The 27174-nt window shown below is 42.5% G+C and overlaps 1 protein-coding gene across 1 annotated transcript in view; it reads right to left on the reverse strand.

The window, feature by feature from the left end:
- SAP130 (Sin3A associated protein 130) overlaps positions 1 to 27174 on the reverse strand; it is a 547137-nt gene that overhangs the window by 288742 nt on the left and 231221 nt on the right. Inside the window, exons 11-12 of the mRNA XM_044070859.1 lie at positions 12751 to 12826; positions 9723 to 9850 (exon numbers count right to left, since the gene is read on the reverse strand). Coding sequence (XP_043926794.1) covers positions 9723 to 9850; positions 12751 to 12826 — 204 coding nt within the window. The remainder of the gene's footprint in view (positions 1 to 9722; positions 9851 to 12750; positions 12827 to 27174) is intronic.

Raw genomic sequence — 27174 nt, forward strand, 5'->3', positions numbered from 1 at the left:
TAAGAGTGGTACAGGATGTGTACGAGGGTAGGTGACAGCGGTGAGGTCTGCGGTGGGAGTGACGGATGCATTTAAGGTGGAGGTGAGATTACATCAAGGATCAGCACTGAGCCCTTTTTTAATTGCAATGGTGATGGACAGGTTGACAGACGAGATCAGACAGGAGTCCCAGTGGGCTATGATGTTTGCAGATGACATTGTGATCTGTAGCGAGAGTAGGGAACAGGTGGAGACGACCCTGGAGAGGTGGAGATATGCTCTAGAGAGAAGAGGAATGAAGGTCAGCAGGACTAAGACAGAATATATGTGTGTGAATGAGAGGGAGGATAGAGGAATGGTGAGAATGCAGGGAGTAGAGGTGGCGAAGGTGGATGAGTTTAAGTACTTGGGATCAACAGTTCAGAGTAAGGGTGAGTGTGGAAGAGAGGTGAAGAAGAGAGTACAGGCAGGATAGAGTGGGTAGAGAAGAGTGTCAGGAGTGATTTGTGACAGATGAGTACCAGTAAGAGTGGAAGGGAAGGTCTCCAAGAGGGTAGTGAGACCAGCTATGTTATATGGGTTGGAGACAGTGGCATTGACAAAAAGGCAGGAGTCAGAGCTTGATGTGGCAGAGTTGAAGATGTTAAGAATTGCATTGGGTGTGACAAGGATGGACAGGATTAGGAATAAGTATATTAGAGGGTCAGCCCAGGTTGGAAGGTTTGGAGACAAAGCCAGAGAAGCAAGATTACGTTGGTTTGGACACGTGCTGAGGAGGGATGCAGAGTATATTGGGAAAAAGATGCTAAGGATGAAGCTGCCAGGTAACAGGAAAAGAGGAAGGCCTAAGATAAGGTTTACGGATGTGGTGAGAGAGGACATGCAAGTGGTTGGTGTGACAGAGCACGATGCAAAGGATAGGAAGAAATGGAAACACTTGATCCGCTGTGGCGACCCCTAATGGGAGCAGCCAGAAGAAGACTGACCTCATAACTGTCCTGTGTAATGCATGTACTACACTAACAGTTGCACTTCGTGGAGCACTTAGTAACCTGGGAACTAAGGCTGCACACATGAAGAATCTCCTTTTTAAGGCTCTTTTCTTGTATTCCTTCTGCTTACTATACAAACTGCTCATGGATACACTCCTGTCATTTCTGCACGTGAAACTGACAGTTAGAAGCCTTAACGGACAGTGTAACTCAGATGTAGGTTGTTTTCCCAAAATGGTTAAGGATCCTACTTTACCTGACATTTTATACAAGTGTTTATTGGACTCGTGGACCTTGTAGAAACAGTCTGGCTTCTTAGGGGTCAAGCTACAAAAATGTATCATAACAAATCATCCAGGAATTCAAGAACTGGAGTTATGGTCACAGGTCTGGTTCCAGGCAGGCCCAGAAGCGGTCTATACCCTGCCTGAGACTGCAAGAATTCTTTTGACTCCCAGCTGAAGGTTTTCTTCTTTCCCTGAAGAGTATCCCCAATGAATAGGTCCTCAGATGGTGAAAATGAGACAGGGTGAATTCATTATCAGAGTCAAGGCAAATATGGGAGACCTAATCAACATAAGCCAATTTCTTTGGCTCACAGTCAGAGAAATCAGAGTTCCCCTGGAGGCAGGACTCTCACTTAGCAGACAAGATTACTAAAATAGGATCATTTTCCCATGCTGGCTGTCTAGATTTCGTGAAGTCCACAAAGGTCTGTGCTAACCTGAACAGGTCCTGTGAAGTGATGTGGGAATATTGGGCTTGAGATCCACACAGCTATGGCTGAAACAAACTGACTGGACCTGGGAAGCTTGATTCTTACCTTTTAGTGTGGAGCTGGAAGGGAAGGCACGGGGCTGATGACCATTACCTGAACTGATCCTCATCAATCTCTTCTCTCACAAAGATCCAAGGGATATTGCCCTCAACGTCGGTATTCAGTACTTGGGCAATGGAGACAGAGGCCAGCAAAACAGCTAAATGTCTGTCCAACAACAAAGAAGCTTCATGTCCAATGGTGTTCATCCTCCAGAGGCATTACACCAGAGGCCTCAGTCACACTAGTCATTAGATATGGGAAGTAAAAGTGATTCATTGCCATCAACAACTTCAAGCTGAGGGGGTGTTACTAAACAATGACATAGTGCCAGTCTCACAAGCACTCTTCTCTTTCATTTGATTCTTTTTCTTAAGGAGTTTAGAAGTGAGAATGGTAGATGGCATCTTGTGCCTAGACCAACCATGAGACCTTTGTTGCAAATATTTTCTAAGGACTTGGCCCTGCATTTAATAATGCTAGATTTAAAATATGAATACTTAGGGCAGCTGGGCATGTCATGGTCTTGAACCAGATAGAGAAGGTATCAAAATGTGAATGTGGAATTTGTTTCCAGTATCTAAGACACTAGTTGACTTTCTGTCCCCATACCAAAAAATCCATCTCTAAAGAAGAGGAAAAAAAGAAAATCCATCAGTAGAGTACTTAGCTGAAACTCTGGCTTCAGGCCAACCGGATGGACTGATGAGTCAAAGGTAGTGAGCACAACATTCAAGATGCATCAAGAAAGAACTGAAGATAGTGTCAGCTGACCACCTCTCATACCACTGACATCCTGACATCGGAAGGTGAGGCAGTCTGCTGGGCCAAGGAGGGAAAAGGGAGGGCTCTGTTATTCAAGCCAACCTCCCAATACTGCAACAGTAAAATATGAAGAGAATCCATAGCTGTGTGGGCCATTAAGAGGTTACAAGAATCATCCTGGAGTTGGGTCATTTGGACTGTCCTTAGAATGAGTGGGGATGTGAAGTAACAGCAGAGATAACTTTACAGTTATGTTACCACTAGAACATCACTCTGCTGGATGACAGAATAGATGTCTTTACAATTCACACCTGGCAGTGATGCAAACATCTCTATCAGTCAATATCAACTCCTGCTGATTATTCTGCTCAATGTTGGCTGGCTCACTCATGGAGAAGGAGAAATCTCCTGCTGTGGCTGTCTAACATTCTGGACTACCCTGGTAAATGCAGTGAGATGAGGAATAAGCTACGCGTTAGGGTCCAGACTCAAACACGGATTGCTTCCCTTTTGCATATCTGGGCTGCTCTGCCCTATCAATATCCACCCCACTGTAGGACTGTTGAATCTGAGATGAGTGAGGAAGTGAAAATGGGTGTTTGCACAGATTTCCTGACAGACTGGTGAGTGTGCAAGTACCACTGTAGCTGCTGAGCACTAATCTGCCACTGTAATCCTCTAGGATAATTACTGCTTCTGTTGTCACCACTGCAGCCCGACTGCCCAATGAAGGTGTAAAAAAAAAACACATGTACATGTGGTACATTGGTAAAAGCTGCTACCATGTTGCTCAAAATTCTTAGCGTAATTCCTGCTCTGCCACCACTGCCTCAAAAAAAAATGATGCAAGGGAACTAGTAAGACTGTTACTTTCTACTGTGGCAGAGAAGCTTTGCAGGCTTTGGTTTCCAAGATATTTCCTATAAAGGTGATGTGCTGGGTGGGCATAAGCTCTAACTTGGGAGTACTGACAATAATGCAGAGAAGCTTGAAAACACTGACTGGAGAACCTGATCACTTGGCTCCTAGGGTGGCTCAGCAAGGAGCTTCAGTCATTTAGGTATGGAAAAACATTTTTCCCTGTAGCTTACTCTATTGTTATGCACTAAGTGAAGACCCCGGAATATTGCTGTGAAACCACAGGCGAAGCTTCTAAACTAATAGTGACTGGTACCTCCTGGAGTCCTTGGAAATTTTTATACGAAAATATGCACTCGATGTCCAAGAGCACATCCAGATTCCTTTTTATAGATATTGGGGATCACTTATGAGACCACTCCAAAATTCTCTTGTACATGTATAACTGACCTTAGGATATTTGACTGTTTTGACAACAAAAATAATGGAGAAGGAACTCTAGCCTTTCTGGTCTGGTGATCTCTCCTGGACATCTTTTCTGTTTAAGAACTGATGACCCACCCTACTTAATTTCTCTGATAAGGTGGACCCTCAACCAAGGACTTGGGCTGCACAGGATATTTGACAAAGGAGATTTTGTCACCTCTGGATATTACACCCAGGGAGGGTGCATTCAGAGAGAGGTGGTTTCTCTTCAGTTAGCAGATCCCATGCAAGAGGAGATTTGCATGATAACCAGTGGCCACAGATCGTGGGACATGGACTTGCTGTTCCTAAGCTGGTGATGGTAACCTTCATAGGATGTACATGTGTGTGTGTGTGTGTGTGTGTGTGTGTGTGTGTGTGTGTGTGTGTGTGTGTGTGTGTGTGTGTGTGAGAATGTACACATCAGTGAGAAGCATGCCTCTCAACATCTTAGCCCAAGAAATCTGGACAAAGCCAAAAGGAATAAGGAACAAAGGTCCAAAATAGGGAAACTGTTTAAATATTTCTCTTATAAACTTAGAAAGTTGAATGAGTAATAGGCTTTTAATTGTGCATTTTCTGAAGGCTATGAAATCTGACACTCAAATGTCTGCAGGAATGTAGTGGAAGATGTAGGATGAACCACAAGTAATGTTATACTCATGTCAGCTGCCTGGGGCTTGAGTTAGAGCTCATTGAAAATTTTCTCAAAGGTGATGTCCTCATATTTCAGACAAACCAGTGGTACCACGCAGTTGCCCAACCTGGGGAAAATTCAGGTTAATCCTGGAACACAGGTTCCCTAGCTTAGGGTGATGAAGTTAGACCTTCAGTTCACTGGGATAAGGACACCCTTCCTTGGCAGTCAAAAGGAGAAACAGCAGGGGCACAGACTGCTTCATGGTTGTCTGGCTTGCACGGTCTTCTGCTTGGCTTTCACCTGAGTGTACCCAGGACCCCCTACATCCAAGAATGAATGGGCTCAAGATCTACGGGTGGAAGGTCTTGAAAGCTGATAGACATGGAGGGGAAAAAAGATGCAGACAAATTATCCCACAGAGCAGCATTCAATGAAATTAATTTAATGAGAATGAAAGTTGCATCTTTTTTGGTTAAAAGAAAGCAGAATCGTTTCACCTGGCTCCTTTTTGTAATTCCAAGACTCATAAGTAAAAGTCCTGGAATTACAAAGGAAAAAAAAAATTAAAGAATACAGGAGAACAGCCAAGGTCAATCATCATTGTCATCCTTTGAAGCGTTTTTTTTTTTTTTTTTTTTGTAGGAGGACATGCCCTCTTCCAACCCCCTGATATGGTGGGTAAGCCAACCATACATCCCAACTTATATATACCATCTCAGAGACTGCCATACCTGGGAGAAAAGGGAATATTTTGAGAAATGGCAATCTCTGACTTGGTATATGGTAAGCTCTCATTTTCAGTCAGTCACACTATCTGGGACTTGCACTAACAAGTCTTGAGAATATCGGTTACTTTTCAGCTACGTTGCACAGGGATATTGGGTATAATGGTTTAGGAGTAGTATGGTCTACCTCACTTAATACTTGCTACACTAGACAGAAAATTTTATAAATGTTACTAGAACTCTGTTCAGATACTTAACAGAATATGATAGTTTATTTAGTTAACCCTCATCGGTCCTTTAAAGACTACATTACTGAGGCTAGAGGAAATACAGTCTCATAACCAAATTGCTTATTGTTTTAAGGTTAAGCCTTGCTGAAAAAGATTTCTTTTTTTTTAAGGATTGCATAGTGGTACCTGCTCTTGGCATTTAAGGATCACTCTGTAACAAGACACATGAACATTTAAGTGGATTTAATATAATCCTACCATATCTTCTCAAATGTTAAATATAGAATTGGACCCCGTCCTAAGTACATAATTGGATCCTATTACATAATGTTATACAACATTCTGCCATTAAGAATTCCAAATTTTTGGAATGTTTTTTGAGAATATTTCAGGTTCTGATTTATTAGAAGAGTTCAAAAAGAAACTGAATTTATCTTGCAGAGGTCTTAAACATTTTTAAGGGCTGGAGTTGCACAGCTTTTTAGGGCCTTGACGTGTATAAACCTATACAGTTTATGGTCAAACACCTCTAGCCCTTCCACTCAAGAGAAAATGGCACCTGTGTACATATTAGAAGAAATGAAAGAGAGGGAGCAGTGTTCATTTATATTTACCTGAATGTGTTTGCATTTGTGTGGGGGCGGATGCCTAAACAAGATTTAAATAATACCAGCAATAACAACAAAAAATAATACCAGAAATACTAAAAAATGCACTTGAAACAGCTGTGATAAGAAGTGCTTCCACCGAAGTATTGCTTTTCCTGCCTTTCTCTTCCTTTATGAGACATGACATACTGCTAATTTTCTTTCTACTTTTTGTTCCAGTCACTTCAGTTAAAAGGTATGGCAGGCTAATCAAACTGTGCATGAATTCAACATTTTGCCTAGAGGAATGCAACCCACCAGCAAAGGTTATTTACAATCCTAATTTTCAGTCATTTAACAGAAGGGAAAAAAGATAATTCAATGAAAATGACAGAGTAGAGAGGATTCTCAAGCACAAGTCAAGAAGCAGATGAAAAAAGTAGTAAATTGCTCAGTGCTGGAATTTTCTTGTTACAGCCCGACTGTAATGTCAAAATGGTATTTTAGTACTTCTGAAATCTGAACATCATAGCTACAAAGTAGCAAAGCAAAATTACAATCACAAGTGGTAAAAAGGAATATGGACTCATTCAGATCATTTTTATGCATGCTTGTCAGTTTTTGCACTGGTATAGGTCAAACATCAGAAACAGAATACAGTATAACCAGTCAAAATATATACCTGAAACAAGCATAAAGTCATCTGGTTCTAAAGGCCATTCAGACATTCTCTTAACCAAAAGGACTCCCTCTTACTTCAGTAACCAATTTAGTACAGTTCTGAAAAGCAAGTTAGTTTTTTACAATTCTAATTTTTAAAGAAATGGTACTTTAACTAACTGCTACTGCAGCAAAGAGAAGACAATCCTCCTTTGACTAGTATTCACAGTAACTACCAAAATGTTTTAGGAATTATTGGCTGATCACTATGACACGTTACTCTCAAACTTATATTCTCATAGTGCATTATATTTATTATATTTTTGGACAAAAAGAATCTAGCTACAATTGCCTAATGATCTCAGTACTCTGTTCTGTTCAGCGGAAAAGGGTGTAAACCAGGGAAAACAATTACATTTCACTCACCTGTTCTTATTTACAATAATCTTAACCGAGGTAAATTCTTATAATTTAAATAAGCTCTGTGATAACGGATAATGGCCTGTATGAAAGCAGAGGTGCTTAGTGTGCTCCTTTCTAGATCCCTGCATCACATCACACACTTCAGATGCAGTGTTTAATAAAAGAGCAAAGAATGGGATTAATTTATTTTACAACAAATTAAAACATACAAGCAACTAAACATTTTTGTACAGCTGTAGAATAACTGCAAATGTCAAGTTAACACACTGCTACAGCCGTGGTTCTGTGGTACAAAGGATACAGCTCTGTGACTCAAGTAACCAGGATTCAACTGGCAGCCATGGCACTGAAGAAGCTAAGCAGGGAGGGGAAAGAAGTGAAGTGGGAGAAGTGAAGGGATATGGCCTGCTCACCTCTCCTGGAGGAGACAGGTCTGCAGACACTCGGTGTAGAGGGAAGTGCCGCTCCTTTGGTGGAGACCAGGGAATCTAGTTTCGATCCTTGAGGGAAAGGGCAGGGCTGCATACAAGTAACATCCCTTGTGGAAGTGATGGATGACTAATGCAGTCAGCCCTTTGCTCACACCCCTTTAGCTGAGATTCAATGGGGAGTTAGGGCCACAGAGCAAAAAAAAAAGTGAACCACCTGTGATGACTGCCTTAATGATGGCCTCTGTCAGAGGATTCTTGCCCTTGGTGAGGAGGGAACAAGTGTGATTGAGAAGGGGCTAATGAGTGGATGGCAAAAGAAGCAAAAACACAACAGTACGTTACTGGGACTGGTCTCTTTGTATTGCAGCAATTTTTCATCTGCAGTGAAAGCAACTTGAAGGATTGATAAAATACAACTAGGACTGAACCAGGGCATCCATGTTCTCCTTCATAAGAGAGAATAGAGAGGGTGTACCAGCATATGGCTGATAACCTTCTGAATGCAGAGAGGTCACCTATGACTGTATAGATATTAATAAGTAGGAAAAAAAGACATGTTAGGAAGCAACATAGACAAGGATATGCATAAGAGGAAAATGCCATTTGAGGGCTCAGTGTGCACACATCCTGGTTTCTAACCATATATCGAGGTGGAGAAGGTTCAAGTATGCTCACAACTGGTACTATTACAAGGAGACAAGTTAGTGGGGAAAAGGGCAGAACATTAAACTGTGCCCTTAATACCATTTTGATTGTTAAAGGGGCTTTCATCTATCATACACTTGTCTATCTGTACTTTTTATGCAGACTCTTCAAAAGAGCAAAACTCCTTATTCAGATTCCACAAAGTTGAGGACTCAAAAGCAGTATACCATAGCCTGCAACTTTTGAGGTGTGGAAATCTTCAGCATACAAAGTTGTGTTCCAAAAACTTCTGGGAGTTCTTTCATTCAACCGCTGATATGTTTCAGATAGAATATTCCTCCAACTCAAAGTTAACACTCGACAAGAAATCTATAAAAATTGCCAAAAGGACCAAACAATCACCAGTAAATGAAAAAATGGACCCCAGAAGGTGCACAATAAAGCTTTCAGACAGTCCGGTTTTACAAAACTTCATCAGATGTGGGCTGGTCTTAATACAATTCCTGAAAGGTATGAAATAGTCTCCAGTTGCTGGCAAATATTTGATGGTTTCTTGTAGTCACTCGTAGTTAAATCACTTAATGCAATCTTTTTTTTCCAATGGAAAATGCAGTGGTTTGCTCGATGAGCCTGCAGTTGGACTAACATTTTTTCGTTCATTTAATGACAAACAATTCTAGAACTACATCCGCAGTGGTGCAGCGGTAGCGTTGTTGCATCACAGCAAGAGGTTCTCCTGTTCGATTCTCGGCTGGAGTCCATGGAGTGCCTTCTGTGTGGAGTCTGCATGTCCTCCCCGCGGGTCAAAGTGGCGTTTGAAAGAAATGCGTGAATGGGCGTGCCTTCGTTGAAGGTTGGGCGTCAAGCTGGCAACTCGGCGCCTGAAAATCTACAGCCAATCATTAGCGGACCGGAGTTCCGCTGTGGCGACCCCTAACTGGAAAAAGCCGAAAGACCACAACATTAAATAAATTAATAAGAAAAAAGCATCAGTGCAGGAACCCAAAATAACTGCACCCTGCTCCCATGATGCAACAGTATAGCTTCACAGTAACGGCATTTCCACTCATTCAGGGCTCTGACAGCAACAGCACCCCAGAATACAGTCCAATACTAACTACACCCTGCGCATACCATGAGAAAGGCCTCAGAGAAGCATAGGAAATCTCATCCGCTCACCTTCAACTATTCTAATCTCTTAACTGCAGCGCTATCAAAGAAACAGAATTCTTGCTTCTTCAGAAAAAAAGGTCTTATACAAACCAGTGAACTACATCTTACACGTCTTTCTATGACACTACAGCACTTTTGTAATGTTTGTCTTGTTGAGAGGAGCTAAACAAATTCTAAGTTTGCACAGCCAAAAAAAGAAGAAACCCTTGATTGCATTAATATACAAGGTAAGGGTCTATGCTAGTAACAGCAGAGGTATGCTGGGAAAGGTACTCAAAATTAAAATCTCTTATTTCAGAAAATCAAAAGCGCAAAATTTCAAAAATGCTCACCTGGGTATGGACGTATTGTGGACACAGAACTGGTGATTGGAGTGTACGCATGTGTCAGAGGGGTCAGAGGATAAGCAGTTGGCTGATACGTTGGCAAAAAATACTGCAGCTGAAATGGCACAGTTTGCCTAAAGGAAAAAAAAAACACTAACATTAGTTTATTTCACTAATTACAGAGCATGTTCACTTTTTTAATGATGACGTGCATCATAAGAATCCACATAAGAAAGTTGAAAGCTGGGTTTGCAAGTAAAGAAACAGAATTTTTTTCAAAAAGGAAGAAAGCACTCCACCTATAACATTAAAACAGTCTTCAAAATTCTAACAAGGCAAAGCATTGTGTGGACATGGTAGGTCTTTAGCCACTGCTTATTCTAGCAGCACTTCATAGCCATGGGAAGCCCAGCCATTAACCAATATAATGAAAATGAACACCCACGGGAAGCCAAACTTCTCACCACTCAGTGCACAGCAACAGGAAGTCTAACTACATTTCATCCTAGTCAGAATGATAGCCATAGAAAACATGACTACTCTACAGCCTTAGAGTAAGGATGCAAAGCCACAAGAAGCTTGACTACTCATCTACACAGTAAGGGCACAGATCCACATGAAGCTTGGTCACCCATCCTCCCAGCAAAAGTGCAGAGCCATGTGAAGTCTGGAAACTCACCATCCTACTGATAATACAGAGTCATGGAAGTCTGATCACTACTACTACTACTACTGTGAGGGCATGGTCAAATGAAACCTAGGCACAAGGGAAAGTTTGGGAGGAAACATTAAATACGAACTCTGCTGTCTGCACACGTGTGCATGTGTCTACACATATTTACACAAGCACAAACATGTACTATATTATTATTATTATTATACACTACACATACATACATGTAGTACACACACACACACACACACACACACACACATACATACATACATACAGAAACATACACACTCTTACTGCAGACAGGACTCATTTTTGCCCTCTGGTTGAAGATAAAACAAAGCAGTTACGGTGTGCCAGCTATTTTTCAACTTCTTACAGTAAGCTAACCTTTCAATAAACACTTTGCCAAGTAGCATACCAAAGACCTTGGTCTGAACTCTTAAGAGACCTCTTTTACACTAAACACTATCCCTAGCAGCACACCAAAGAGCAGTGTTCTGAAATGCCAGCAGATATTCTTACACCAGAACGTCTTCTATCTGTCCGGCCATCTAACATATGAGCACCTGCTACAGATATGTCATAAAACAAAAACCCTTTAGATGCTCTAGTTTCTCTGCTTAGTCTTCTGACTGAGAAATGAAAGTTATGTTTCTACAGTAACACTAGACCTGAAGAGTGGGTCCATCCCTGGTAACTCACAGAACTAATGCAGCAAGCATTATGACCACTTGGGCAAATCAAGCCTTTTCAGGGTGTTAAGTACACCCTCTATCCCTCAGTGCACCAAAGTACTCTTTCTCACTCCAGATCCAACATTAGTCACACTAAGAAAACAAAGGTACAATGCATGGCGGTTACAGAGGATGGACAGACTCTTTAAATCTAGTGTTATGTCAAGTACATAACTTTCACATTAAATGTGTGTGTCCATCACTGGTAACATGCAAGACAGACACTTAAGATCTTCCTACTGGCAAGACCCTCAATAGAATATCTCTTGACAACACATAATGTTTGCTCCAAAAGTATGTCTGGATACTGGAAAGATATTCAGCTAGTAATGCTCCGCAAATGTATTAGAGGAAGACCATGCTGCCACTGCACAATCATCATCCAGGGCTGCATGTTTAAAAAACGCTACTGAGACAGCTACAGTTCTAGTAGAATGAGCCTTACTAACTTGCAGTAATGGCTTACATTGAAAATAACATTTTACAGAGACAGCCATATGGAAAGTACAAGTTTATAAAGTTTATGGTCCAGAGATTTGGAGGAAAGGAAACAAAAATTGTTTATGGGACTTGTAATGTTCACATAATATCCAAATGACAATCAACATCCTTGATTAAAAGTAGTACCCAGAATTAAAACAGGGTGGAATAAATACACAGTTAAATGAATGTACTGACTTGAACAGGCCTCAAACAGTTGCCCTATACAGCAAGATTGAAAAAGCTAAGACTGTTCTCTGTTGCATACTGCTTTCTCAGAGGTGATCTCTGTCTAATGTACAGAGCCATGTCCAACCCAGAATTGTTGAACATGCTCCATCTTAGCAAAACCAAATCTACTCGAGCTACACGCTCTAGGGATATAAACCTCAACACAACAATGAATAGAACATGCTGGAGGGATAGATTCCCTTCGCAGAGACTTCCCTTACTATGGAACAGGGTCCCGATCTACATAAGACAGAGCCCCTCACTATCACTCTGCAAGAGGAACCTTGATGAGTGGATGGGTAACAGAAAGTTCACACCGGGGATCACACCAACAGCACTACTAGATAGGGGCCAAGGGTACTAGCTGCTAGTACAAGGGTCTAGGGAACTACTAAAGGGGTGGTGAATACCATACAATGTGGCTGGGCTAATATATGCCTTCGGGCAGATAGCCCAGTACCAACCTATGAACCTATGAATATTACTGTCTCATAAATTCAGGCATAAAATCAGGACTGGCTCTAAGGCAATTGTTGACTTTGTGAAAGACAAAACAAAACAGTTAATAAGGAAGTGCAGTATCTCTGAACTCCTTCCGGCTGAAGCAATGGCTAACAAAGCAGTATCTTCCAGGTAAGGAGCTCTTAATTCTGCTGTGCTAGCAGGCTCAAAGAAAGCCCAAGTTAATTTTTCTAGAACAAATACATACTGGATCTCTCAGTGGAGGGCTGTACAAAAAAAGTGTCTCTGAGGAAGCTCTTGCATACTTTAACAAACCTAAAGAATTGAAATCTTGGCCTTGGTGAAAGACATGGCAGCCAAATAAGGAATAATTTTCAAAAAATATTAGATATTCCAGGACTGCAAAAACAGCAGCAGAAAAGAGAACTAAGACCCTTGTATCAGCCCAGACCGAGAAACATGGTCATTTCTCCCTGTAAGTTTTACTTGTGCTAGGCTTTTGAGAAAAGGAAAGTATATTGTCCACTCTTCAAACAAAAAAAAAAAAAGTTAGCAATTAATAGAAGTGGGGCAACCAAAGTGTGAATCATGGGGCATAGTTGTCTGTATGAGAGCCTGATGGATGAGTAAGCACTCTCATAAGACTCAAATAGAAGAGATATAAAACAGGAGGCAGAAGAGGGAACCAGATCTGTTTGAGTAAGAAAATACGAGGTGCATTCCAGCTTTATACAGCTTTACTTTCTACAGGAATCTCATCAGAGAAAATGAGGAAAAGGGAAGGAGTCCAGGTGGCTGCAGTGGATTACAACATCCCTTAGAGGTTTCTCTGAAGAAAGCGTATGGGAGAAGAAGTCACTTGGTTTGGTTAGGAAGGCAAAAACGTTGCAAAAGGGTATTCTCTATTTTCAGGAAAATCCTCTTTGCCATTAAAGTGTCGAGGGACTGCTCATGGGGTAACAGCAGGCATCTGTTTAGCTTGCCTCCTAAGAAACTGGACTTCTAAAGGTTATGAGTAGCAATAAGAAAATGGCTGCTGTATGTCAGCCATTTGAAATTAAAATTAATTATAAATGCAAAACATACTTAAAATAACACTATAATTTAAACACTACAGAAACAAAATGGCTGTCCTGCAAAATTCAGACGACAAACATCCTAGCCACTGATTCTTCACAAAATCATAAAAAGTCCCAACACTCCAGGAAAAAATAAAAACTAGGAAACCAGCATTTCTCAAATTTAAAAGTCCTAAAAAGACTACACTTAGATCACATACAATCTCAAAGAATACTGAGACAATGTTGTCACAAATATTGTTACAACTAAATATCACAATAGCAATCTCCTGTGGTAACTGCTGAGCACTTGGATTTAGATATGTCAATTGCAAACAGTCTCAGCAGTGATAAACTGGGAGCAAAACATCCAGATCTTACTTTCACGAAACACCCGCAAAGCAGCATACTGTCTTGGACTCCGCCAAGAAGAAATGTCAGTTCCTTAATTTATTTTAACAAACACAAATACAAAGACTATGCTTGCAAGTCTCAAAGAGCAGTAAGCTTTCCCAGATCGCTCTCATACAGGAATACCCTATCCAAAATGCATCTAGATAGATTAAAAAGACTGTTTCCTCCCCCCTAGTTAGAACAGGCACAAATACAAAGATGATTCCTGAAAGATGGCTTTCTCTCATAGAGAAAACAAATAGGATAGAAACAACCTCTGGTATTCCAAATGACTGAGCAAAGACAACACACTCACAAACAAGAGGCACTGAAATTAAATACTAAATAAAACACACACAGTATCAAGCCCATTAACCACAGGCAAATACGGAACAAGTCCAACTTCAACCCCAACTCCTTCAGCTCTTCCCTGCAAAAAATTAACTGGTCACCACTAAAATACCTTAACCTAGATGAGGCTGTCCACTTCTTCAACAGTACCTTCCTCTCCATCCTAAACACCCATGCTCCTGTGAGAAATGCCAAAATCAGATCCAGGCGTGCTCCATGGTTACAAAAGATCACCAGAATCCTAACGAAATCCAGAGATAAGGCCTGGGAGCACTGGCGACTAACAAAAAATAACTCAAGCAAATTATTCTTTGAACTGCGCAATAAAGCCAAAAAGCATTACAAAATTAGACAAATCCCTCTACTATAAATCCACCTTAAACTCTACCAACCACAACCCTAAGCATTTCTGGTCCACTATTAACATTATCCTCCACCCAGGGAAGGTTGATACCCCCCAGCCGTCCATTCCCCCTTTCTCCAGCAGTATTGCAGAATACTTCAACAAACCCTTCACTGAAACTATAACATCTCTAAACAAACAACACTTCCCTACAACAGCCCCCCCAACTCCTAACCCTAAACCCCCCCTCCTCTTTTCTTCTTCACCTCAGTACCTACCTCCAACATAAAAATACTATTGTCAAAACTTAAACCCAACAAACTCACAGCTGACAACCTCCCCTCTGAATACTTGAAAATTGCAGCTGATACACTAGCCTACCCAATTTCAATTCTAATCAACCGCTCCATAACAGAAGGCTATGTTCCCTCAATATGGAAAATGTCCCACATCATTCCCCTCCAAAGGCACCCCACTCCACCGACCTCTCCAATTACCACCCCATTGCTATCCTCTCCCCTCTCTCCAAGATACTTGAAAAATGTATCAACACCCAGGTCTCCAACTACCTCCTAGCTAATAATCTCCTCTCCAAAACCCAACATGGTTTCAGGCCATATCACAGCACTACCTCCGCTCTACTCTCCTTCACCAACACTATACTTCATAACAAAAACAATGGCCTCTTCTCTACTGCCGTATTTCTAGATCGCTCAAAGGCCTTTGACATGATATCTCATGAGCTACTACTCTCTACTCTCCCCAACCTCTCCTTCTCACAATCAGCCTGCAAATGGTTCCACAGCTATCTACACGGATGCCAGCAATCAGTAATCTGGGACGATAACCTATCACCTTGCCTCCGAGTTACTCTCAGAGTTCCCCAAGAGTCTACTATTGGCCCTCTGCTATTCTCACTTCACTAACAACCTACATAGTGCCACCACACAAGCATCTCTTATACAGTACACAGATGACTCTGCTCTCATCTGTTCTTCCCACACTCTACCAGAACCACAACAACTCACACAGGAATCATTCTCTTCTGTAGAAAGCTGGCTATCCAATGTTCAGCTCCTACTCAACCCAAGTAAGACAAAACTTCTCCTGTTCCAACCTTCCAAAGCCACCCAAAACACCTCCACTTCAACATTCTCGCCAAAGACAATACCATCATCTCTTCATCAGAACACACAAAATTACTCAGTGTGAAAATCCACAAAAACTTAGATTTGACACCCACATCTCTCTCGCAATAAAAAAAGTTCACAAGAAACTTGGTGCATTATATCGAAGCCGCCAAGGTGGATAGAATTCTCCATAGCCAATTCCCAGCTAATCACCACCCTACTCTATGCATCCCCCATAATTACCAACCTTAGACAGACAGACCTACACAAGCTGGATGCTTGTTACAACAAAACTGCTAAATTTGCCACTGGAACCTGCTACAGCAGCCATCACTGTATCTCCCTTAAAGAACTAAACTGGCTAGAACTCCCACAACTCCTTCACTTTAATCAACTCACTCTCGCTCATAAACTTATTAACCACCCCCTTAACATCCCTTCCCTTCAAAGCCTATCACTCCACAAGGCCCCTAAGGTCATGCAACAAAAATCAACTCACTGTTATCAAACCCAAAAACTCAGCAGGAGAAGCCATATTTTCATGTACCATATCTAAACTTTGGAACAATCTTCAACCCTCTATAACTACTCTACCTTCCAGCAGCCTTTTCAAGACTGCACTCAAATTCCACTTAAATTTGCACTGGCTTTGTCCTTGTTCTAATCCAGACTAACACCCCCCCTTACCCCCCCCACCTAGACTCTTAATCCAATTATACTACCGCCACGACTAACCACAGTCTGAATTAGCTAGTTGTCTTTACATACTTTAACATCTTGTCTGACAACTTTGTTACTAATATTATAAACGACAAGAAACTATCATAACTTGCAACATTTTCTGTTGATAATCAATATCTTGTTATTGTATTAAAGCCAACAACCTGTAATGTTGGTTACTATTGCTGCAACTTTGTATCTCTATTTATCATGGACATGATGTGGAGCTTTTCTCCCCAGGCATCCGCTGAAAAAGGACCTGCATCCAGCTGGAAATAAATAAATAAATAAATAAATAAATAAATAAATAAATAATAAAAATTACAAAAGTTGAGAGTGCAAGTAATAAAATATCTAATAAATAAACCAAAGGTATCCCCATTTGACAGATGTCCACCAACATCTTCGGATATTCAGTTAGAATGAATAAAAGAAAAGTCAGACAAGTTTCTCTTGATTATTGGCCTGTCACAGTGGCTATTCATGTCACATTGAGAAAATCTGATTGTCAAACCTTTGCACGAACTATGACCTACAATGTGACAGGTTGGCCTTCATGAGGAAGGTAAGAAACCTTGGTGTGATTTCCAGTGATAGACCTTTCACTTAGAAGCCAGAGTGACAAATGTTAAGACTTCTTAATTTCATCTTTGAAGTACTTCCAGTCTCAAAGACTTCCTCCTAATGATCTTTCAGTGTGGTTCCTTTTTGACTTGATTACCACAGATTCCTATTGCTTGGGACTGCCTGACAGTAAACCGAATCACCTGTAGAACTTTGCACCATGGCTACTTACAGAATTTCTCTCATTGTGAGGAGCACTTAAAGATCATGTTATCAAACGGGCAACCAGTAAAGTCTTACTGATACTTTATCTGGTCCTACATGACACCGGTTCTGTTAACCTGAGTAAGCTCTTCATCCTCTACTGCCCAGCCAGACACCTACAGTCCTCTTTGTTGGCGTTATTGGAGGCTTACACAGCTCATATGGAGATCTCAGGAATCTGGGCTTTTAATCACTAAGCCCTAACCCTTTTTTTTTTTTTTTGTAAAACACTTTTTCCACAGTTTTACCTGACCTTTGCCATCTTGCCTTGAATTAACCTATTCATTAACAGCTCAGTTAATCTTAGGATCTTATGTTACCAGCATTAATCAGGTATACTCCTTTGTAATTCACTCCCATTTTATTCCTATTTAACTATTTTTATTATTTTTACTTCTGTTGTGTTTAGCTGTTTTTACTGCTTGCTTGTGATGCTGATGTTATACTGTTATAGTACTTGAGGAAACGCCTTAAATAAACCTGAACCTGAGCCGTGGTGAATATTACTGCAACATGTAACATTACCTTGTCTTTGCAAGGTCTGCTAGGCAACTGGCTGATAGTTTGGTTCAGTTTTCCTTAAAAAGAACATATAGTACACATGTAAATACTTCCCTAAGCAGTCCACCAGCCTTGGGTCTGTATCTGATGGGTGGATTGCGCAACTCTGGGGTGTAGAAGCCTTCACTAGAATAGTTGTCAACACAAAAAGATATCCAGCTTATGAGTCTCAGACCAAAAACTCAACTCTCTGGAATGGTACAGGATATGATCCCCCTCCCGTTTTGACAAACTTTAAAACATCAGCCAAGTGAAGGACACCTCAGGAAGACTGCAGTGCAGATCTATAAGTCTTCTGTAGCATCCAATGGGGCAGTTAGACAGGCTTCTCTCTGACCCAGAGTCCACGACTTCATCAAAAATGGGGTAATCAGGATAAGAAAAGTACAGTTGTGTACACTTACCATAAATGTAGATGTTCGAGTGTATTCACTGTTGCAGTCATTACATTTGGGCTATCCTGCTGGCAGGTTGCCCTCAGTCGGCCTGAATTCCAAAGTCTTGAGTCCTGCATCACTTGCTGTCGCCTCTTCCCTGACGTCAGGTCGTCAGGGGTATAAAAGATGCAGCTGACACCATTTTCTTCAGTTTTTCTTGCCCCAGATGTCAGGTGCCCCCAAAAGGGTAGGCTAAAAATATGTAAATAAAACATACATGCACCAAAATATATTTTACCTTCATCTACAAGCAAATACACCACATAGGGTGTATAGATTAGAGAAATAAAGATAAGTTCCAGCAAAAATAAGGGGGATGGCGGGTTGGTAACTTGGACTGCAACAGTGAATACACTCAAACATCTACATTTATGGTTAAGTGTACACAACTGTACTATGTTCTTCGTGTTTCACTGTTGCAGTCATTACATTTGGGTAGATTCCCAAAGCTATGGTTGGGGGGCTGGAGCTAAACAACATTAGGAGCGGCTATGAAGCCCTGCAGAACTGCAGTGGCAAAGCCTGTCCTGGATTTAGAGTAAAGTGGCAGATTGTAATGTTTTGTAAAGGTATGCACTGAACTCCAAGTAGCAGCCAACAAAATGTCTTTGGTTGGTACACCTCTGAGAAAGGCTGCAGAAGTGGCTGCAGCTCTGGTTGAATGTGGCCTAATGCCCTTAGGCATTGGTTTGCCATGCTATGAGCAGCAGAAACGAATGCAGTGACCTATCCACTTTGAAATAGTCTGCTTGGAGATAGCCTTTCCTTGTGATCCTGTGGCATATGCCACTAGTAATTGTTCTGTCTTTCTGAAAACTTTAGTTTTGTCCAAGTAGAATCTAAGTTGTCTGTGTACATCCAAAGAATGCAGAATTTTCTCCCCCTTGTTCTGTGGATTTGGATAAAAAGATGGCAAATGAATCCTTTGGTTAAGGGCTACACTGGATACTACCTTAGGCATAAATGTAGGGTTTGTCCTCAGTGAGACCCTGCCTGGATAAAAAATGATAAAGGGTTCCACAGCCATGAGAGCCTGTAGCTCTGACACTCGTCTTGCTGAAGTTATTGCTAGGAGCAGAGCTGTTTTCCAAGATAAAAACTTTATATCCGCAGTAGCAGCTGGCTCAAAAGGAGGTAAGATGAGTTTTTCCAAGACATAATTGAGGTCCCATGCAGGAATTGGTGTTCTCCTTGGAGGCCTTAAGTTTTTGGCTCCTCTGAAGTACTGCCTTAATAAAGGATGAGAAAAGAGTGGTGGCTCTGTATTGTAATGAGCCGAAATGGCAGAGGCATGGATTTTAATTGATGAAAAAGATAGGACTTTGTCCAGCATTCTCAGTTAAGTATTGCAAAATCTGAGGAATATTTGGGACAGCTGTATCAGTTCCTTGAGCTTGGTTCCAAGCACAAAATCTCTTCCATTTTCCAGCATAGGATGTTCTAGTAACTTGGCCTTCTGGCTTCTAAAATGACATCCATCACAGCTTTACTGAGAGGTGTGCTTTGTATGGCTACATTATCCACCATGCTGCCAGGTTTAGGGCCCTGAGTTGGCTGTGCAGAATCTGACTGTTTTGTTGGGACAGTAGATGAGGTATTTGAGGTAAGGTCCAGGCTGGGCATTGAGACAAGCTCCTTAAGATTGGATACCAGTACTGGCGTGGCCAGTCTGGGGCAATCAGAATCATTTTTGGTTTCTCCTGTCTGACCTTTAGGAGTACCTTGGGGAGGAGAGGCAGTGGAGGAAAGAAGTATACTGATAGGCTTGTCCAGTTGAAAGATAAGGCGTCCACTTTCCATGCTTGTCTGCGATAAGTCCTTGTGCAGAATCTTTTTAGCTGATTGTTGTGAGGGGAGGCAAATGGATCTATGCCCAGGCGTCCCCATTTCTTTGTTATCATGCTGAAGACTTGTGGGGATCCAGGTGCCACTTGTGGGGATCCATGAGGTTTCTGCTTAGTTAGTCTGCCAGAGTATTTTCCTTTCCTGGCAGGAATTGTGCATGCAGACAAACTTGGTAAGTCAATGCTGTGTCCCATAAAGCCATAGCTAGTCTGCAAAGGGGATAAGAATGAGTGCCCCCCTGCTTGTTTATGTACCACATGACTGTGGTGTTGTCTGTCTTTATCAGTAGTTGTCCCGGATGAATTAGGTCCTTGAAGGCTGTCAGGGCATTTTGAATAGCTAGCATCTCTTTTTGATTGATATGTAGATGCATTTGGTTTGTGGACCAGGTGCCCTGAATGCTTCTTCCTGCCATGTGGGCCCCCCCAGGCATAATCTGATGCATCCATCGTAAGGCTCTGCCTGGCTGGGAGTAGTGAGAATGGTTGTCCCTTGTTTTGGTGACAAGCCTTTGCCCACCATTGAAACTCCTGTTGCAGGCAGGGAATGAGAATAATCATTGTTTCCAGGCTATGGCAATGTTGTGTCCAGACACTTTTTAGGTACCATTGGAGTTTCCTCATATGCAGTCTTGCATATGGAATTAGTAGGATGCAGGATGCCATGAAGCCCAAAGCCTGCAGAATTTTTCTTGCAGATAACTGGGCCTTTGTTGCCATTCCCTTGAAATAGGTAGTCAGTTGCCTTTGTTTGACTGGCGTGAGATAAGCTATCTGGGCAGTTGTATTTAAGCCTGCACCCAGGAATATTATCTCTTGAGAGGGTACTAGTTTTGATTTCTTTTTGTTGACTGTGTACCCTGGGCATGTTAAAAGTCTTTTCACAAATGTCAGATGCTGTAGTAGAATGTCCTTGTTCTCTGCTTGTATGAGGCAGTCGTCCAAGTAAGGATATATTTGTATTCCTCTGTCTGCAGAAAGCAATTACTGGTGCCAGGCACTTTGTGAAGACCCTGGGCGCTGCAGATAAGCCAAAGGGCAGTGCAGAGAATTGGTAATGCTTTGAGCCAGCCTTGAATCTGAGGTATCTTCTGCATGACTGTCTGATTGGGACATGCAGGTATGCCTCTTTTAGGTCTAACTTCACGAGCCAAGCCTTGCTGCCCAGCATGGGTAGAAGCTGCTGCAAGGTCAACATCTTGAATTTTGGTATATCCAGGAAAGTGTTTAGAATAGATAGGTCCAGTATTGGTCTCCATGCTTTGTCCTTTCTGGGCACCAAGAACAGTCTTGAGTAAAATCCTTTTCCCTGCTCTTGCTGTGGCACTTGTTGAATAGCCCCCATGTCCATGAGGGCTGTGACTTGTTTTTGAGCCTCTGCCCATTGATTTTTGGCAGGTCTGGCCAACCGTTTGCCCTTGGCAGGGTATGGAAGTGAAACTTGTAGCCTTGAGACACTATGTCTAGAACCCATTTGTCCTGGGTTATAATGTGCCAATTTTGAGAAAAAAGTGCTAGTTTTCCCCCTAAGGGTGCTGCCAGAAGATAAGTGCTTGGTACAGGCAGGGGGAAGTCATTGGGACTGTTTTCTGTATGGTTGTGATTTGTCTTCTCCACTTTTGGAGGTAGAAGCACCCCATTGCTTAGACCTGTGTGAACCTTGGGGCTGGGATCTGCCTCTAGGGCATCTGGATCTGCCCCTTTGAGGTCTGTCTGACACTGGAAAGGACCAATTCTTTGTAGGCCAGTGTCTGCTAAACCTAGGTGGCTGTACCTGTAAGAAATCCTTCACCGTTTGCATAGATTTAGCTTTGTCCTCCATTTTCATTAACACCTCTTCTGCCTTAACACCAAACAAGGTATTATGCTGTAATGGAGCATCTAATAATTTTGCTTTGACATGATCAAGCAGATTTTGTTCCTTTAACCAAGCATGCCTCCTAATGACAGAACCCATAACAGCGGCCCTGCAGGAGGCCTCCAGAGAATCAAAACCACATTGCAAAGTATGCTTTCCAACTTGTTCAGCTGCATGCAATAAATCCTGCATTTCTTTGTTTTCCGCACATTCAGAATTTACCATACTTTTCTGTTTAAGCAGTGTCATGATATATTGTTGATATTTGAGTAAATGAAACTGGCAATGTAAGGCCCTTATAGCCAAGGTAGCAGATGTGTAAATCTTTTTTCCCCATCTATCCAGTGCCCTAGAATCTCTGTCAGAGGGGGTAGGGTTTTTTGCAGTGGAAGCCTTGACCCCTTTGGGACCCTGAGAAATAGTTTCTGGGTCTGCAGTAGGGTTTTTGAAAAGGAATTTATGAGAGTCAGGAACCCTGTAGTATCTGTCCGGCTTAACAGGAGCTGGAGGTAAGGAGTCAGGGGTCAGACTAGACTCTGAGAACACATCATCTACACTGTCTGACACAGGTGGAATAGCTAGAGTCCTGTGTTGAGGTAGTAAAAGGAAGTCTCTGAGCCTCTTCTTAGATTCTGAAAAATCTTGGCTCTTCCAATGGAAGTGCTCCCTCATGGTATGCAAGGTTTCCCCAAAACAGTAGTCCTCAGGAGGAGAAGCTGAAGGAATAGATTCTTCAGCATCAGAATCCTCATGGGGGGAAGAGAATATTCCTGATCAGAAGACGAATCAGATGAAATGGAAACCTGATCTGAAGATTCATAGTCTGTCTCTTGCCTAGGCCTCTTATCAGGAGGGGGATGGGAACCCCTGATCAAGGTAATTAAGTCTTCAGCCATTTTAAGCATCTGTTTTTTGGGCATTGAGGCCTGTCCATGTGGCTGGTGAACTTGTTTCTTTGCCTTTAAGGGTGCTTTAGCCTTTGCCTTTGAAGCAGACATCGGTTTAATATATAATTGTTTAGGTCTGAATACACCCTCAGAAGCCGTTGCCTGTTCAGAGGCTCCAGACCCATCTGTGGGAATAGTCTCAGAGGCTCCAATACCTTGAGTTTAAAGCGGCCTGGCCGACTCCACATGGGAGTCGGTAGCGGCCTGCGACTCTAAAGTAGCGGGCGTCAGGGGCTGCGAAAACACCTCACTGAGAACTGGTGACTGGCTTAGGAGAAGTTTCGTCGTCAGTTTTGGACCTCGGTTGCCTGTCCTTTTCTTTTTCATTGCGTGTTTTGTGAACTCCTGTAGTCGGATGGCTATCCGAAGACATTGTATAATTAAATCTTCACTCAAAATAGCTTAATGCAAAATCGTACCGGTGCTTAACAGTGCGTTGGTTAAAACAGACAACTAGAAACGTCGTGGTCAGGGCCTAAGCAAGGAATACAGTAAGAGTTAAAGCCCTTATGTGGTATTTACTTCCCACAAGAAATGCAATTATTAACTTTTTCTGACATCGGTCTGGAGCAAGAAAAAAGAAGTTTCCCCAATGGGGTACTTAGCTTTTAATGAAGACTTCGGATCTGAAATTCAAACAAGAAAATCTCAAGAGTCGGCCAACCGGCACTTGCAAACTGCTTCTGCTTTGGGCACCGCGTGGCAAGAAAGACTGAAGAAAATGGCGTCGGCTGCATCTTTTACACCCATGATGACCTGAAGTCAGGGAAGAGGCGACAGCAACTGACGCAGGACCCAAGACTTTGGAATTCAGGCCGACTGAGGGCAACCTGCCAGCAGGATAACCCAAATGTAATGACTGCAACATTGAAACACGAAGAACATCAGAGGAGACAGTGACCGTGGCACTATCCAAATCAGCTTTGGAGGACACTGCAGGTGAAACCACATACTTCTTGCATGCAGCCTTGCTCAGCAACTCTGGAGGCGAGTCAAAAGAAAGAACAGTTGTGTAAAATCCTACCATAACCATAGATCTCCTTCTCTTCCATGTTGCAGTATTCCTAGTGTGGGATTTCCCACCTCAGCCAACCTGAATGTCGGCCCCTGTACAAAAGCTTAAGCCTGGTTGCTGTAGGTGCATGGGACGTCAAACGTACGGCCATAACCAGGGACCTTAAATGTGACATCTGCAAGCACAGACCTCAGAATTTGAAAGCCAGTCAGACAGTCCCAAGTAGAGTAACAAGTGATGTCAGCCAGAAGTGTCAAGTGTCATATGCTGGCTAGTCTGCTCTTGGTGTAGAGTAGAGCTTCCTAGTGCCTAAGAGATAAGCCCATAGGCCAAAGAGAAACTACAGGCGGTTGGAAGAAGGGAGGGAAGGAATACTGCAACATGGAAGAGAAGGACATCTATGGTTATGGTAAGATTTTACACAACTATTCTATGTCCTTCTATTCCTATGTTGAGTATTCTTAGCGTGGGATAGTACCACAGCTTAAATTGAGGGAAGACTGGAGGTAGAAGTGGAAGAGTTCAGAAAGCCCTGCAGGATTGCTCTAGCAAAAAACTGCCCTGGCTTTGGAGACGTGGTCCAATTTGTAATGTTTGGTGAAGGTGTGAATTGTGGACCAGGTGGCTGCTTCCAGAATGGATGCTATGTCCAGCCCTTTGAGGAAGGCTTTGGAAGTAGCCATGCCTCTGGTACAGGCAGCTCTCACCCCCACCCTGGGGTAAGTGCTTGCCATGATGTGAATAGCAGAAGGAAATGGATTTTCTAATCAAAAAAAATGTTTGGAAACTGCCTTGCCCAGAGCCCTAGGGTGGAAGGAAACAAATAGTTGGTTAGATTTTCTGAAGGACTTAGTTTTGTCCGGGTAGAATCTAAGTTGTCTGTGTACATCCAGGGTATGGAAAATCCTCTCACTAATGCTAGTCAGAGACGGGAAGAAGGTAGGTAGGTAAATGGATTGGTTTAAGGACAGTTCGTTGACCACTTTAGGCATGAAGGAAAGGTTAGTGCATAGGGTCACCCTGTCTTTGTGGAATGTGGTGTAGGGGGGGCAGGCCATGAGGGCCTGCAACTCTGACACTCTCCTAGCGGAAGTTATGGCCACCAGCAGGACAGTCTTCCCTGTACACATTTGGAGTGTAGCCATGCTAGCTGGCTCAAATGGGGCTAGTGCTTGTTTTTCCAGAACAAAGTTTAGGTCCCCGGGTGGTGGGATTGGCTAACGAGAGAAGTAGGGGGGAACCAGTGTAACCTTGGCCAGTAGGGAGTCATCAGCAAGATTTTTGGTTCGTCCTTCCTGATTTTCAGTAGGACCTTTTGGATTAGTGGGAAGGGTGGAAAAGCATATAGAAACAGCCCCTTCCATGGAATGCTGAAGGCATCCACCCTGCAGGCAAGTGGAGAGTGACCCTTGGTGCAGAATTTGTTCAATTGTCTGTTCTGGGGGGAGGCAAACAGATCCGCTTGAATGGACAATGTCTAGATAAGTACAGTTGTGTACACTTACCATAAATGTAGATGTTCAAGTGTATTCACTGTTATAGTCATCATATTTGAGTCATCTGCCTGCAGGTAGCCCTCAGCCAGCCTGAATACCAGAGTCTTTGGATTTCTGCGTCGGACGCTGTCGCTTCTTATGAGAACATACAAAAGACCTTGGGGGGATTTAAGGCATATGGTTGTTATCCATGTGAACATTGTATCTTTTGTAGATATGTACTGAAAACTAAAGAATTCTCTAGTAAAAACACTTCTAAAGTTTTTTAAATCCGCACATTGTCCAACTGTAGTAGTTGTTGGGTAATATATCTTGCTGAGTGCCAATGTTCAGCTTTCTATATTGGCCAAACGTCTCGGCCATTTAAACTTAGAATTTCTGAACATTCCAAACTGGATTCTGAGAACACATCATCAACCATGTCTAGTACAGGAGGTATAGCCAAAGGCCTACGCTGAGGAAGAAGAAGGAAATCCCTAAGCCTCTTTTTTGAATCAGAAAATTCCTGGCTTTCCCAGTGGAAATGCTCCCTTAAAGTATGTAAAGTTTCCCCAAAAGAAAAATCCTCAGGAGGAGAAGCAGAGGGAATGGAATCCTCTGAATCAGAATCCTCATAAATAGGTATGGACAAATCCAGGTCATTAGAAGAAACAGAATCCTGATCAGAAGATTCATAATCCAGCTCAGCCCTAGGCATCTTGGGGGGGGGGGGTTGACTACCCCTGATTACGGTAATTAGATCTTCAGCCATTTTGATCATTTGTTTTTTAGGCATAGGGACCTGAGCAGGTGGCCTGGGAGTCGGTTTTTCAGATATGGATCGAGATTTAGGCCTTAGTAATGAAGGCGGTGTTGATTTAATATGCAAGTCTGTAGGCCTGAATACACCCCCCCCCCCCAGAAGCTAGTGACTGCACAGCGGCTCTGGACCCATCCAAGGTAGAGACATCCGCTGGTTCCATAGTTGAAGTATCTCACAGCATACCGGACTCTGAATGGGTCTCAGTAGAGGCCTGCAAATCAGAAGTAGCGGGTATCATGGGCTGCGAAAGCGCCTTACTGAGTATCGGCGAACAGGCTTAGGAGAAGCGGCGGCGGCAGTTTTGGACCTCGGCGGCGCGTCTCTGTCTTTATCTTTGCGTTTTTTTCGGAATACTGCTAGTCGGATGGCTAACCGACGACATTTCTGGATAATTAAACCGAGAACCAAAACATTTAGAGGCAAAAATGTACAGACGACGGATAGTGTGCTGATAAAATAAAGCACAAAACTGACAGCAAGGGACGTTGTGGTCAAGGCCTAGGCAAGGAATACAGTACGAATGAAAATCTTTATGAGGTATTTGTTTTCCACAAGTAATGCAATTATTAACTTTTACTGACATCGGAACGGAGCAAGAAAAAGTTTTCCCAATGGGGTACTTAGCTTTAAGTTGAAGACTCCAGTTCTGAAACTCGAGAATGAAAATTTCAGGAGTCGGTTGACTGGCACTTGCGAACTGCTTCTGCTTCGGGCACTGCATGGTAAGAAAGATGTAATGGCGTCGGCTGCATGTTTTACACCCCTGACGTCATGAAAGAAGGGACAGCAACCGACGCAGGACACAAGACTTTGTTAATCAGGCCGACTGAGGGCAACCTGACAGCAGATTACCCAAATGTAATGACTGCAAACAGTGAAACACGAAGACCATCGGTGAACATTGTGGTCTGCGCCTAAACAAGTGACGCAGCATGAATGGAAATCTCGGTGTGGTATTTGCTTTCCACAGGCGAGACAATTGTTAACTTTTTCGGACATCAGTTAGTGCAAGAAAAAAGGATCCCCAACGGGGTACTTCGCTTTAGATGTTTTCAGCTGTAATTCAAACTCTAGTAGCCAAAGACACTGCCT

This window comes from Protopterus annectens, chromosome 4.part1 (assembly GCF_019279795.1).
Source record: "Protopterus annectens isolate FY-2018-M chromosome 4.part1, PAN1.0, whole genome shotgun sequence".
NCBI classification, from domain to species: Eukaryota; Metazoa; Chordata; order Ceratodontiformes; family Protopteridae; genus Protopterus; species Protopterus annectens.